This window comes from Nomascus leucogenys, chromosome 16 (assembly GCF_006542625.1).
Source record: "Nomascus leucogenys isolate Asia chromosome 16, Asia_NLE_v1, whole genome shotgun sequence".
NCBI lineage: Eukaryota > Metazoa > Chordata > Mammalia > Primates > Hylobatidae > Nomascus > Nomascus leucogenys.
In genome coordinates, this window is record NC_044396.1 from 6,260,371 (window position 1) to 6,275,460 (window position 15,090).

The following is a 15,090-nucleotide window of genomic DNA, read 5'->3' on the forward strand; positions in this document are numbered from 1 at the left end:
CCTTGACCTCCCAGGCTCAAGCAATCCTACCACCTCAGACCCTCAGGTAGCAAGGACAACAGGTGTGCACCACCACACCCAGCTAATTTTGGTATTTTTTGTAGAGATGGGGTTTTGCCATGTTGCCCAGGCTCGTCTTGAACTCCTGGGGTCAAGCAACCCACCCACCTCGACCTCCCAAAGTGCTGGGATTATAAGCATGAGCCACTGCACTCGGCCTGTACTTCTAGTTTATAAATAAAAATCTCAAGTTCAGTGCATTTGAAAAAAATCATTTCTATAATAACCAATTATGAAAGACTCATATGTATCCTGTTTTCCTGGAGACATAATAATATGACATTATAAATAATTGTTACAGAAATGTCATCAACATAAATTTCAAGGAAGAAATAATATATTGAAGAGCTTCAGCTTTCATACAAATATAAATATGAGAGGCAGAAAAACAAACTGCAACATATGAACAGTCTTAAATAGAATTTGTTTCTATAGGGACTTAAACTGTAAGTTATAAACACAGAAGGGTAGGTCCCATTCGGGGAAGATGGCAGAGAGCAGGCAGGACTAACTTGCGGCTCCCACTTGGACAAACAGAGCAGTGTGTAGAGATCCACATGGTGAACTTTTGCTCCAAAAACTACTGCAGGAACATACCAGGAAAGCCAGAGAATCCACAGACACTTTGAAGGAGGTGGATTGCAGCTACAGGCTCCGTGGGAAAGCTGAGGAACTCCAAAGACAAAGGAATTAATTGCTTGGGAGCTTTATGGCCCTGCCCAATGCCTGAGATGCTGGTGTGGTTGCAGAGAAGGGGAATAGTTATACACTGCTGGTGGGAATGTAAATTAGCTCAGCCACTGTGGAAAGGAACATGAAGATTTCTCAGAGAACTTAAAAGAGAACTATTGTTTGACCCAGCAATCCCTCTATTGGGTATATACCCAAAGGAAAATAAATCATTCTACCAAAAGGACACAAGCACACGTGTTCATCGCAGCACTATTCACAACAGCACAGACATGGAGCCAACCTAAATGTCCATCAGTGGTAGACTGGATAAAGAAAATGTGGTAGATAGACCCCATGGAATACTACACAGTCACAAAAAACAAGGAGATCATTCTTTTGCAGCAACATGGATGGAGCTGGAAGCCATTGTCCTAAGCAAACTCACACAGGAACAGAAAATCAAATACCACATGTTCTCGCTTATAAGTGAGAGCTAAACACTGAGTGCACATGGACAAAAAGAAGAGAACAGCTGGGTGCGGTGGCTCACGCCTGTAATCCCAGCACTTTGGGAGGCCAAGGCGGGTGACCACCTGATGTCAGGAGTTCGAGACCAGCCTGACCAACATGGTGAAACCCCGTCTCTACTAAAAATTCAAAAATTAGGTGGGTGTGGTGTGCACACCTGTAATCCCAGCTGCTTGGGAGGCTGAGGCATGAAAATCGCTTGAACCCAGGAGGTGCAGGTTGCAGTGAGCCAAGATCATGCCATTGCACTCCAGCCTGGGCAACAAGAGTGAAACTCCGTCTCAAAAAGAAAAAGAAGGGAACAACACACTCCAGGGCCTACTTGAGAGTGAAGGGTAAGGATCAAAAAACTACCTGTTGAGTCCTATGCTTATTACCTGAGTGATGAAATAATCTGTACAACAAACACCCATAACATGCAATTTACCCATGTAACTAACCAGCACATGTATCCCTGAACCTAAAAGTTTTTTGTTAATTCCATTTTTAAAAAATTTGGAGTTTGGAACACTTCTGGATTTTGGATTTTCAAATTAGGGCTGCTCAACCTGTATGAAAAAATTAACTTGAAAAGAATCACGAATTTAAGGCTCGGCACAGTGGCTCACACCTGTAATCCCAGCACTTTGAGAGGCTAAGGTGGGCGGATCGCTTGAGCTCAGGAGTTTGAGAACAGCCTGGGCAACATAGCGAAAACCCATCTTTACGAAAAACAGCCAGGCATGGTGGCATACATCTGTAACCCCAGCTACTTAGGAGGTTAAGGTGAGAGGATCGCTTGAGCCCAGGAGGCAGAGGTTACAGTGAGCTATGATCGTGCCGCTGCACTCCAGCCTGGGTGACAGAGCCAGATCCTTCTGAAGAAAAAAAAAAAAAAAAAACATGGACTCAAATGTAAAATATAAAACTATAAACCTCTTAGGGAAAAAGAAGTCTCAGGATCTAGGGCTAGGCTCTTAGATTTGACGCCAAAAGCATGATCAATAAAAAATAAATAAATTAGACTTCATCAAAATGGAAAACTTTTGCTCTATGAAAGACCCCATTAAATGTATGAAAAGACAAGCCACAGAGTAGGAGAAAATATTTATAAACCATATATGTGACAAGGATTCATATCTAGAATATATAAAGAAATCTCAAAAATATCCAGTTAGAAAATAAGCAAAAGACACGATACATTTTACCTGAAAGAACATACAGATGGCATAAGAAGGTGTTTAACATCATTAGCTATTAAGGAAATAATGCATAGAAACTGAATTAGCCATATACTGCCAGAGGGATATAAAATAGGCTCTAGAAAACAGTTTGTCAGTTTCTTGAAAAACTAAGTAACTACTATTTGACCCAGCAACTGCACTCACGGACATTTATCCCAGAAAAACGAAAACTTATAGTCAGTCACTCAAAAACCTATACACAAATGTTTATATACTAACTTTCTTTAACAGCCAAAAACTGGAATCAACCTAGATGTCCATCAATTACCGCATGATTAAACAAACTGTAATACATCCATACCAATGACTACTACTGAGCAATTACAAAGGATCAAGCTCTTGATGCACACAACAATTTAGATGAATAGCCAGAGAATAATGCTGAGTTTAAAAAGCCAGTCCCGCCCCCTTCAATAGCTCAGCTGGTAGTGGAGGACTGTAGGTGCACGCCCACGGCCATCGTTAGGTGCTGGTTCGATTCTGACTTGGAGAGACACCTTTGTTTGGCCAGGCGCGGTGGCTCACGCCTGTAATCCCAGCACTTAGGGAGGCTGAGGCGGGCAGATAACCTGAGGTCAGGAGTTCGAGACTAGCCTGGCCAACATGGTGAAACCCCGTCTCTACTAAAAATACAAAAATTAGCCAGGCATGGAGGCAGGCGCCTGTAATCCCAGCTACGTGGGAGGCTGAGGCAGAAGAATCACTTAAACCTAGAAGGCGGAGGTTGCAGTGAGCCGACATCACACTACTGCACTCCAGCCTGGGTGACAGAGTGAGTGTCTCTGTCTCAAAAAAAAAAAAAAAAAAAAAAAGCCAGTCTCAAAGGTTACATATTGGCCAGGCACAGTGGCTAACACCTTTAATCCTAGCACTTTGGGAAGCCGAGGCAGATGAGTTACTTGAGGTCAGGAGTTCAAGACCAGCCTGGACAGCATGGTGAAATCCCGTATCCACTAAAAATACAAAAATTAGCCAGGTATGGTGGCACATACCTGCAACCCCAGCTACTTGGGAGGCTGAGGCAAGATAATTGCTTAAACCCAGGCGGCGGAGGTTGCAGTAAGCCAAGACTGCATCCCCGCACTCCAGCCTGGGTGACAGAGTGAGACTCTGTCTCAAAAAAAAAAAAAAGTTACATATTACATGATTTAATGTATGTAACATTCTTTAAATGATAAAATAGTTAAAATGAACAGATTAGTAGTTGCTAGTCATTAAGAAGGAGTTGAGGTTGGGGATGGAAGAGAAGTATGCGTGGCCATAACAGGGCAACTGGAGGATCTCTGTAGTATGGAAATGTCCTGCATCTTGACTTATCAACATCAATACCCCGCTGTGATATTGTACTACAGTTTTGCAGGATGTTACCATTGAAGGAGACTGAGTGAAAAGCATGGGGAATTTCTCTGTATTGTTTCTTATAAATATGCAAGTGAAGAATCTACAATTATCTCAAAATAAAAAGTTTAAATAAAATAAACATCTTAAAAAAGAAAGGCTCTTTACCTGCGAATCCTGCAATCCCTGTGTTTATCTACTGCTATGTCGTTATTTCTACTCATCATTCAAATCAAATTCCTTCTTTGCTCTTGGATTATTTTATTCTTGTTTTATCCAGCTAATACTACTCAAATGAAATTACTCTTGCTAAATAAAGTCAATGATAATCTTCCAACTGAAAAACAAAATTGAAACTTGCTAGTTTTTCTATTTCCCTAGCCTCTAACTATTTGACACTGATCACTACTCCTCTTCCATAAAAACTGGGAGGTGGGGGTCACAGGGAGCCCAGATCGCACCACTGCACTCCAGCCTCACTTGAGCAACCGAGTAAGGCTCCGTCTCAAAAAAAAAAAAAAAAAAAAAAATTGTTTTACCATCCTTATAATTATCCTAGATGGAAACCTGAGAATTTAGGATAACTAGACTCTGACTGCATAGGCTCCTCCTTCCTTAATCTCCATATCTAGTAAGTTTCTATGTCATTTTAATTCTTATGAATCTCACTTGGCTTTGAACCTCTTCTGCCAGTTTCTTAATTCAGTTAAATTCTGATCATCTCCTAGTTGGTCTATTTCTTGGTCTGGCTCTTTTCTATTCTTCATACTGTTTACACGTTGATTTTACTAGTGCTCAAATTTCTTCCATGGTTCCACACTGCTTTCAGGTTCTATATTGCTTTCCACAAACGTGAACTTTTCTATGTTTCTTAGTGTCACGTGTAAGACCTTTAAACCTCTACCTACTTCTCATCCTCATCTCCTACAGCTTATCCTTCTTTTCTGCTCTCTAGTCTCATTGAGCCATCTGGCAGTTCCCAAACATGCCACAATGTCTCCTGGTTTTATTTAAACAAGTTCTTTACTCTTCTAGGAATACCAGCCTTCCATTTACTTGGCTCCCACTCAGCCCTCATGATGGAGCTCTAGCGTTTCCTCCTGAGAAGTCTTGCTGAACATCTCTCACCCTGCAGTGACCATCTGTAATTACTTTGTAGACTTTACAGTATCGATTTCCTTCTTAATCTCCTTTTGACTCAAAATTTTCAGGAAACATTCTCCAATTACACAAATTCTCTACTATGATCCAGACTGATCCCTTTGCCCCAATGAGACTATTATACCTACTGTACTTATCTAAAAATTAATGATCATTGTTTCTGGTCTCTGAATGTAAACTGCTGAAGGACAAAGAATTCTGTCAACGAGGACTTAGGACATAATTATATGTCTCTAAAAACTTTATAAATACTAGCCAAGTCTTGAAAATGAACAGACTAGCCTAGGCAACATGGTGAAAACTCATCTCTACAAAAAAAATAAAAAATAGGCTAGGCAGGCGTGGTGGCTCATGTCTGTAATCCCAGCACTTCAGGAGGCCAAGGCAGGTGGATCATCTGAGGTCAGGAGATCAAGACCAGCCTGGCTAACATGGCAAAACCCCGTCTCTACTAAAAATACAAAAATTAGCTGGGCGTGGTGGTGCATGCCTGTAGCCCCAGCTACTCAGGAAGCTGAGGCAGGAGAATAGCTTGAACCTGTGAGGTGGAGGTTGCAATGAGCCGAGATCACGCCACTGCACTGGAGTGTGGGTGACAGAACAACTCTATCTAAAAAAAAAAAAAAAAAAAAAAAAGAATTAGCCAGGGTTGGTGGTGCATGCCTGTAATCCCAGCTACTAGGGAGGCTGAGGTGGGAGAATCACATGAGCCTGGGAGGTCAAGGCTGAAGTGAAGCAAGATCACACCACTGCACTCCAGCCTGAAAAACAGAACAAGACCCAATCTCAGAAAAAAAGGAAAATAAACAGAAAAGAAGACTGTTCAAGAAAAAGAAGAGGGTGCATTACTAGAGATAAAATTAGGCTATTAAAAATAAGTACTGCAAATAATATCATTTTTTAAAAAAATAGATACTGCATCTCAGTTCTGACAGCCTTCCAAACTAACCTTAGTCTTGCTGAACACTCTCCTTCTTCTTTGGCTACCCATCCAACATCAGCAAAAGACGCCACTGCATCCTCTCCTGGGTGGCTGGGACTCCATTCTGTTGCATGGCTGTTAATCTATAAGTTATAAATAGGGAAAGTTCTTCACCAAAGATGGCACCAAAATGTTAGAGTAAATTTTTTTTACTCACCTAAAGGAAAATCGTCAGCTCTGGTGTTAAAAACACGAGTGGTTTCTAACTCTTCCACTGAAGGTCTCCATCATTAATAGTCATAATCATGTTGTTGCCTAATAGTATATGACAATCTCAGAAGTATAATTTAACTTTATTCAGTTTTCACAAGTTGATTTTTTTTTTTTTTTTTTTTTTTTTTTTTTTTTTAGATGAAGTCTAGCTCTGTCGCCCAGGCTGGAGTCCAGTGGCTCTATCTTTGGCTTACTGCAACCTCCGCCTCCTGGGTTCAAGCGATTCTTCTGCCTCAGCCTCCTGAGTAGCTGGGACTACAGGCACGTGCCACCATGCCCAGCTAATTTTTGTATTTTTAGTAGAGACGAGGTTTCACCATGTTGACCAGGCAGGTCTCAAACTCCTGACCTCAGGTTATCTGCCCGCCTCAGCCTCCCAAAGTGCTGGGATTACAGATGTGAGCCACTGTGCCTGGCCTATAAGTTGATTTTTTAAAAAACTATTCTAGGAAATTAAGAAAAATTTTACAATCTAAGCATGAGAAACCACTTTTTTCTAAAGAGATTTTAAAAGGAATGTGTAAGCAGAGGGGGTATAAGAACAAGCAAACCAAGAGGTGGAGGTTGCGGTGAGCCGAGATCGTGCCGCTATACTCCAGCCTGGGTGACAGAGCAAGACTCCGTCTCGGGGGTAAAAAAAAAAAAACAAAAAAAAGAACAAGCAAAAGACCAATTTGAGCTAAATCCAGGAATATTTTTAAATGGCTACTATATAGCTGTTTTGTTCAATGTTTTTATATATGTATATATTATAATGTTGAAAATGTTTTTTAAAACTCCTTAAATCCCCTAAATTTTAAGTAAAACTATTAAAGAACAAAAGAACAAACAGCAGAACAGAATTCTCTACCTAAGCGTAACATAGATGCAAACAGAATGTTTTGAAATAAATACAAAAAAAAGCCAGGTGCGGTGGTTCCTGCCTGCAGTCCCAGTACTTTGGGAGGCCAAGGCAGGCAGATCACTTGAGGTCAGGAGTTCGAAACCAGCTTGGCCAACATGGTGAAACCCCATCTCTACTGAAAATACAAAAAAATTAGCCAGGCGTGGTGGCACAAACCTGTAATCCTAGCTACTCAGGAGGCTGAGGTGGGAGGATTACTTGAACCCGGGAGGTGGCAGTTGTAGTGAGCCGAGATTGCACCACTGACTCCAGCCTAGGTGACGGTGAGACGGTTTCAAAAAGAAAAAGAAAAAAAAAGAAAAGACAAGCAGGATATCTTGAAATTTATCTTGAAAAGCAAGAAAGATAACTGAGTTAAATTTAGATTTTGTTATACATATAATAATGCCTGAGTCAAAAAGTCAACGAATAATAATTTTTAAATAAAGTTATCAGATTAATACTTCCTAAAAGTGTGAGTGAGGTTTAAATAAAAAAAAAAAACAATCAATCCACACTTTTTAATTAAGGAAAAAATGAAAAGGCCAAAGAGATTTAGTCATTAATATGTTTATCAAAAAGGTTACCCTTGGGACTCATGCATTGTTCAAACCTCCTCAATGCCATCATTGCCAAGTCAAACTTTTGGAAGATATACTTAAATAATGCCTCTTCCTTAAACACAAAATGTATCATGCGACACATAATACTAACATTGTTGAAAGTTTAAAATATCTTTAAAGTAATATTATGAATAAAACTTTAAACATATCAGCTGTTGGTATGTGTACTCTTCTGGTATAATTATCTAATCAACTTAATAAAGTAGCTTTAAAAATAACATTTTAAGGGCCGGGCGTGGTGGCAGGCGCCTGTAACCTGAGCCACTAGGGAGGCTGAGGCACGAGAATCACTTCAACCTGGGAGGTGGAGGTTGCTGCAGTGAGCTGAGATCGTGCCACTGCAATCAAGCCTGGGCAATAGAGCAAGACTCGGTCACAAAAAAAAAAAAAACAAAATCCAAAAACATATTAACAATAAAGTACTAAGAACATCGAGTATCTAAAGAATCTTAAATTTAGCCAGGTGCGGTGGCTCATGCCTGTAATCCCGACACTTTGGGAGGACAAGATGGCAGATGGCTTGAGGCCCCAGGAGCTTGAGATCAGCCTGGGCAACATGGCGAAACACCTGTCTCTACTAAAAATACAAAATAATTAGCTAGGCATGGTGGCATGCGCCTGTAGTCACAGCTACTCGGGAGGCTGAGGTGGGAGAATCATTTGAACCCAGGAGGCAGAGGCTGCAGTGAACTGTGATCGTACCACCACACTCCAGCCTGGGCAACAGAGTGAGACTCTGCCTCAAAAAATAGAAATTTTAAAATCTTGCCTTCCAGAAAAACAAAAACAAATAAACCTAATAATGAAATTATGATAAAAAGGCTTTCAAAATACTAATTTGCATGTAGTGGAAGTAATTTGTAGTCAGATGAGGAAAAAAGCATAAACTTCAGTAAGTAAATTCTCAAGGTATAAGATCAAAGGGAAGATTTTTGTACTTCTCCCTGTGTAGTTCAGAAACTTATCCAAACAGATATTCAGCAAATGGGTATCTCATACAACTTAAATAACACAACTGGGTATCATATTTGATCTCAAGAGTTGAGAAATCAGGTAATGTTCTGTTCCTACCCATTATTGAAAACAGAATGGTATCCTGATATTCCCATAACACTGTAATAAGGAGATTCTAAGTGGGTTATATGGCTATCCTTCAGCAGGAAGGTTCCCCAAGCCCTGTGAGGCTCCTAGCAGAGATGGTATTTAATGGGCTGTTTTGTACAAGTGTTAGACAAATCCTAAGACTAAAATCTGAATGGTGCCTTCCTAAGGTGCTATTTCATGAGATGATCAATGTGATCATGACCCTTTGTTTAGAAATAAAAATTCTGTTCCAATATAATGACTAGTTGCTAGAAAGTTCGGTATATTTAAGACAAAGACTTCTTACTTTCCTACAGAAGTTACAAAAATAGCTGTTTTCTTCTAAAACATCTATAAAAGGAAACAAAGTGTGGGGAGGAGGGAAGAAAAAAAGAAAAACAACAAAAAAACAAAGTACTACTTTTCTTTTTTGTTGTTGTTGAGACCAGGTCTTACTCTTGTCACTCAGGTTGGAGTGCAGTGGTACCATCTCGGCTCACTGCAACCTCCTGCCTCCCAAGTTCAAGAGATTCACCGTCAGCCTCCAGAATTACTGGCACACACCACCACACCTGGCTCATTTTTTGTATTTTTGGTAGAGATGGGGGGTATCGCCATGTTGCCCAGGCTGTTCTCAAATTCCTGGGCTCGGGGGATCCACCCGCCTCAGCCTCCCAAAGTGCTGGGATTATAGGCATGCACCACCACGCCCAGCCAGTACTACTTTTCTAAGAATACATATTCAAAGAAATATAAGTTAACTCATTTTCAGGATATCATAAATAGTAATTAAGGATTAAACACATCTCTCAATTTTACATCTATAAAATTCAATAATGCCTCCATAAAATTAGTATGTTAAACATAAAATGCCAGCTTTTGCACAAACTTTAAAAGAACAAAACAACAAGATATAACAAACTATTCCACGTACTTAATTTGGATCTTACTTAAGCCTTAATTATGCAAATGATACCATGTCCATAATACGTGCTCAATAAGATGAAAATGTTAATGATGCTCTCAAGAACCAATTCCAAAACTGGTAAGATGTATGTCATTTCTACTTGACATCCTGTCCCACCAAACAAAATAGTTTTGGCATTTAAGTCAAACTCATTCAAAAGACAAAATAAAACCAGAAAAAAATCTTCTTTATAAAAGGCCGTTTCAGGTGTTGGTGAGGGAAGCATTCATTGAGTGACAAAGGCATGGGACGCAAAGGACAATTTCCAGGACAATGCACTTAGTAAAGACAAGTCAAGGTGAAGTCAGCCCTGGCAAGGACTGACAGTAAGAAATTCTTGGAAATACGATTTAGACATCACGACATGCATAGGTGACTGATGGGAAGTCTGAGAAAGAAAAGGACAACTTACTGAAGGTTCCCAGCAAGGTCCTGTCCTACTACAGCTATTGTTAGTGGAAAAAGAAAAAAAAAGTGAAGAGATAGAAATTTTTTTTCAAAATCACATTTCATTCAGAGCAAAAATTCAATAATAACACTAAATTACCCAAAATTCAGTTTTATTTTAGAAATCTTACTGAAGCAACTTTAATTTAAAATATTCTGATAATGTAATATACCAAAAAAACCAGTTCATTTAATAAAGTGCATATTAGTAAAATACAAATGTTGTACAACAGTAGAAAAGCTTAGAATAAAAACGTTAGAAGTACTAACTTTGTCCTCTTTTGACTTCATAAAATAAACACAACAGTACTGGGAACTAGGATTCTCTGCAAAGGGCATAATAGTAAATACACTCATTCTAGTTTACTACCATTTGTTTATAGTCAAATGCATAACATACACAGATTGTCTGTTTGTTTGTTTGTTTGTTTGTTTTTGAGACCAAGTCTTGTTCTGTTGCCCAGGCCGGAGTGCAGTGGTGCAATCTCAGTTCACTGTAACCTCCACCTCCCAGGTTCAAGCAATTCTCCTGCCTCAGCCTCCTGAGTAGCTGGGATTACAGGCACCCACCACCATGCCTGGCTAATTTTTGTGTTTTTAGTAGAGACGGGGTTTCACCATGTTGACCAGGGTGGTCTTGAACTCCTGACCTCAAGTGATCCACCCGCCTCAGCCTCCCAAAGTGCTGGGATTACAGGTGTGAGCCACCACACCCAGCCCACATATACATATTCTTAATAGCAACATAGTAAAATGATAATCTCTAGCTTTTTACCTATGTAGATTCAATTATTTCTCTTTTTTCTACCAGTTGCTTCCATGCTAAGAAAAACTAAAAGCAGGCCGGGTGCGGTGGCTCACGCCTGTAATCCCAGCACTTTGGGAGCCCGAGGCAGGCGGATCACGAGGTCAGGAGATCGAGACCATCCTGGCTAACACAGTGAAACCCTGTCTCTACTAAAAATACAAAAAATTAGCTGGGCGTGGTGGCAGGCGCCTGTAGTCCCAGCTACTCGGGAGGCTGAGGCAGGAGAACAGCATGAACCCGGGAGGCAGAGCTTGCAGTAAGCCAAGATCGCACCACTGCACTCCAGCCTGGGCGACAGAGCAAGACTCCGTCTCAAAAAAAAGAAAAGAAAAACTAAAACCAGAATTTCTGGGGGTTTTTTTGTTTGCTTGTTTCAGATGAAATCTCACTGTCACCCAGGCTGGAGTGCAGTGGTGTGATCTCGGCTCACTGCAACCTCACCCTCCTGGGTTCAAGCAATTCTCCTGCATCAGCCTCCCAAGTAGCTGGGATTATAGGTACCTGCCACCACACCCAGCTAATTTTTGTATTTTTAATAGAGTTGAGGTTTCACCATGTTGGGCAGCTGGTCTCAAACTCCTGACCTCAAGTAATCCACCTGCCTCAGCCTTCCAAAGTGCTGGATTATAGGTGTGAGCCACCATGCCCGGCCTTTTTTTTTTTTTTTTGAGACGGAGTCTTGCCCTGTCGCCCAGGCTGGAGTGCAATGGCACAATATCAGCTCACTGCAACCTCTGTCTCCCAGGTTCAAGCGATTCTCCTGACTCAGCCTCCCAAGTAGCTGGGATTACAGGCACATGCCATCACGCCCAGGTAATTTTTGTATTTTTAATAGAGACAGAGCTTCACCATGTTGGCCATGTTGGTCTTGAACTCCCAACCTCAGGTGATTCACCTGCCTTGGCCTCCCAAAGTGCTGGGATTATAGGTGTGGGCCACCTCGCCTAGCCGAACTTCTGTATTTTAATACAGTATAGTGACATACAGTGACACCATCAACTTGCCAGGTGATATACCTGTGTAAAGAACAATAGTCTGAAAGACAGAACACTAAATTCAATATTCTAGCCCAGACTCAGTCACTACTATTTCTGAATGTGATTACTTTTTAAAAATGTATTCTGGCTGGGCGTGGTGGCTCACGCCTGTAATCCCAGCACTTTGGGAGGCTGAGGCGGGCGGATCACAAGGTCAGGAGATCGAGACCATCCTGGCTAACATGGTGAAATCCCATCTCTACTAAAAGTACAAAAAATTAGCTGGGCATGGTGGCGGGTGCCTGTAGTCCCAGCTACTTGGGAGGCTGAGGCAGGAGAATGGCGTGAGCCTGGGAGGCAGAGCTTGCAGTGAGCCAAGATTGCGCCACTGCACTCCAGCCTGGGTGACAAGTGACACTCCATCTCAAAAAAAAAAAAAAAAGTATTCTTTAAAATTACAAAGTTGTATATATTTATTATGTTTGAAATATGTGCAGTGGTTCAACTGAATTGGATTACCTCCAATTCAATTTTTTCTGGTGAAAACACTTAAAATCTACTCTCTCAGTGATTTTCAATATACAATACATTGCTGTTAACTATAGTCACCATGTTGTAAATGTCTCTCTTGCATGGTCACTATTTTAAGTGAACATTTATTAAAAGTTTCCATCCATACCACACTTAGAACAGTAGAAGGCAAGAAAACAAAGCCACCAGGGGGAGGAAAATGTGTGTATTTCTGAAAATAATCTTTAAGGGTAAGCAGCAGTATCCTTGTGGAAACACAAGTTTTTAAGAGATCAACTGCCTGAGATGAATAAAATGGCCACAGACATTTGTTGGTTACTTTTCTTTTTTTTTTTTTTTTTTTTTTTTTGAGATGGAGTCTTGCTCTGTCACCCAGGCTGGAGTGCAGTGGTGTGATCTTGGCTCACTACAACCTCCAGTTCCCAGGTTCAAGCAATTCTCCCTGCCTCAGCCTCCTAAGTAGCTGGGATGACAGGAACTTGCCACCACGCTCGGCTAATTTTTGTACTTTTAGTAGAGACGAGGTTTCACCACGGTGGCCAAGCTGGTCTCAAATTCCTGACCTCAGGTGATCCACCCGCCTTGGCCTCCCAAAGTGCTGAGATTATAGGTATGAGCCACTGTGCCCAGCCATACTCAGTTAGTCTCAAAACTACCATTTCACAATGCCTTCTTTTTTTTTTTTTGAGACGGAGTCTCGCTCTTTCGCCCAGGCTAGAGTGCGGTAGCATGATCTCGGCTCACTGCAACCTCCGCCTCCCAGGTTCAAGTGATTCTCCTGCCTCAGCTTCCTGAGTAGCTGGGATTACAGGCACTTGCTATCATGCCCGGCTAATTTTTGTATTTTTAGTAGAGACGGGGTTTCACCACATTGGACAGGCTGGTCTTGAACTCCTGACCTCAGGTGATCTGCCCGCCTCGGCCTCCCAAAGTGCTGGGATTACAGGTGTGAGCCACCGTGCTGGGCTCCACAATGCCAAAATTTATAAAACGTACTATTTGTTGCTGGATTCAGTAATCTTTAAGGGCCAACTGACTATAAAATTATAGCTAAAAATAAAAAACGAACATCATATACAGTATGACATCACATGCTAGCATATTCCAAATTATCTAGTAGTTATTGAAACACAGGGTTAAATTTAACAGTTATTTTATATATTAATCCAGGTATGCATCTTCAGACAGCTCAGATGTTCAAAGATCAGTATACCATACGACTAAGTCTCCCACTTTAATAGTTCCTAACTGACTGGAACCTTCTCTTGGTTCCTCAAACAACTTCTATCTGGCCTTAGGATGTCTACACATGCTATTCTGTCTGCACACCATGACTCCCTCAACCTCTACTTGTGTCCTCAACCCTGCAGAGCAGGCTCTTTGTAATCCTTAATTATCATTCCTTTAGAGAGGCCTTCCCTGAGAACTCCTGATCTTCTCCCCCATGCTATACTACTTCATACTATAAGGCATTTATTACAAATGATAATTATACCTTTATTAGCATATTTTTTTAAATATCTCTCCCACTGAATCATATAACCAATAAGGGCAGACATACATGCTGTTTCTTCACCACTCAATACCAACACCTAGCATAAAGTATGAATTTCAAGTTTACTTGCTATATAAAGATGTGCCATAACAAATGGCCATTTTACTTCCAGATTTAATCACCATGTGTGAGCTTTAGTAGGAATCTCATTCATTACTTTTTTGGTTAATGAACAGTCCTTTTCCACCACCAATTCCAAAAAACCACTCTTTGCAATCCAAGAAAATAGCTTGGGTTAGGTTTACCAGAGAGAAAAATGTGAAATTACCCAAGAGAGCTGGTATTCAAACTACTATAACCACAGAGCCAAGTCCCCAACCCAGGTTATTCTGAAGTGCCTCACTTGGTAGTACTGAGGATCACATTTTTGGGGGTATTTTGCCTTAAGGTTTTTTTTTTTTTTAATGTAGTAATACCCCAATATACTACACTTACATTCTATGCTTCTCTTTAACTCATACAACTTAAAATACATTAAAATGTACCCCAAAAGTGCTTTAGTGAATACTTACAATTGCCAAAAGATAATATGTCACTGTTTAAATGTGTTGGTAAAGACAAACTTTCTGTAGCAAAATACTAGAACAAAACTATGTCTAAGGTCCTCAACTTTAGCTGCATAGGATCCTGAAAAGGTTTTAAAAAACAAATGCATGAAATTCAGATTTAGTAAGCTATTAAACAGGACCTGTATTTCTTTAAAAGCTCCCTAAGAATTTTAGTACAGAGGTAGGGAAGCATATAGAGCCACACTGGAGGATGAGGCCTGATCATGGTTTTTTTTTTTTTTTTTTTTTTTTTTTTTTTAAACGCTCCTGATGATTTATACGCATCCAGTGTTAAGAACCACTACAGGCAGGGCACGGTGGCTCATGCCTGTAATACCAGCCAGACCAGCCTGGAGAACATGTTGAAACCCCATCTCTACTAAACATACAAAATTAGCCAGGTGTGGTGGCGCATGCCTGTAATCCCAGCTACTTGGGAGGCTAAGGCAGGAGAATCGCTTGAACCCGGGAGGTGGAGGTTGCCGTGAGCT

The 15,090-nt window shown here is 40.8% G+C and overlaps 1 protein-coding gene across 2 annotated transcripts in view; it reads right to left on the bottom strand.

Annotated features, from left to right (window-relative positions):
- The window catches only part of MTFR1 (mitochondrial fission regulator 1), a 70,909-nt gene that overhangs the window by 14,641 nt on the left and 41,178 nt on the right, over positions 1-15,090 (bottom strand). For both annotated transcript variants that reach the window (XM_003268356.4, XM_012496100.2), the window contains exon 4: positions 5,932-6,047. In XM_003268356.4, the coding sequence (XP_003268404.1) occupies positions 5,932-6,047 (116 nt within the window). The remainder of the gene's footprint in view (positions 1-5,931; positions 6,048-15,090) is intronic.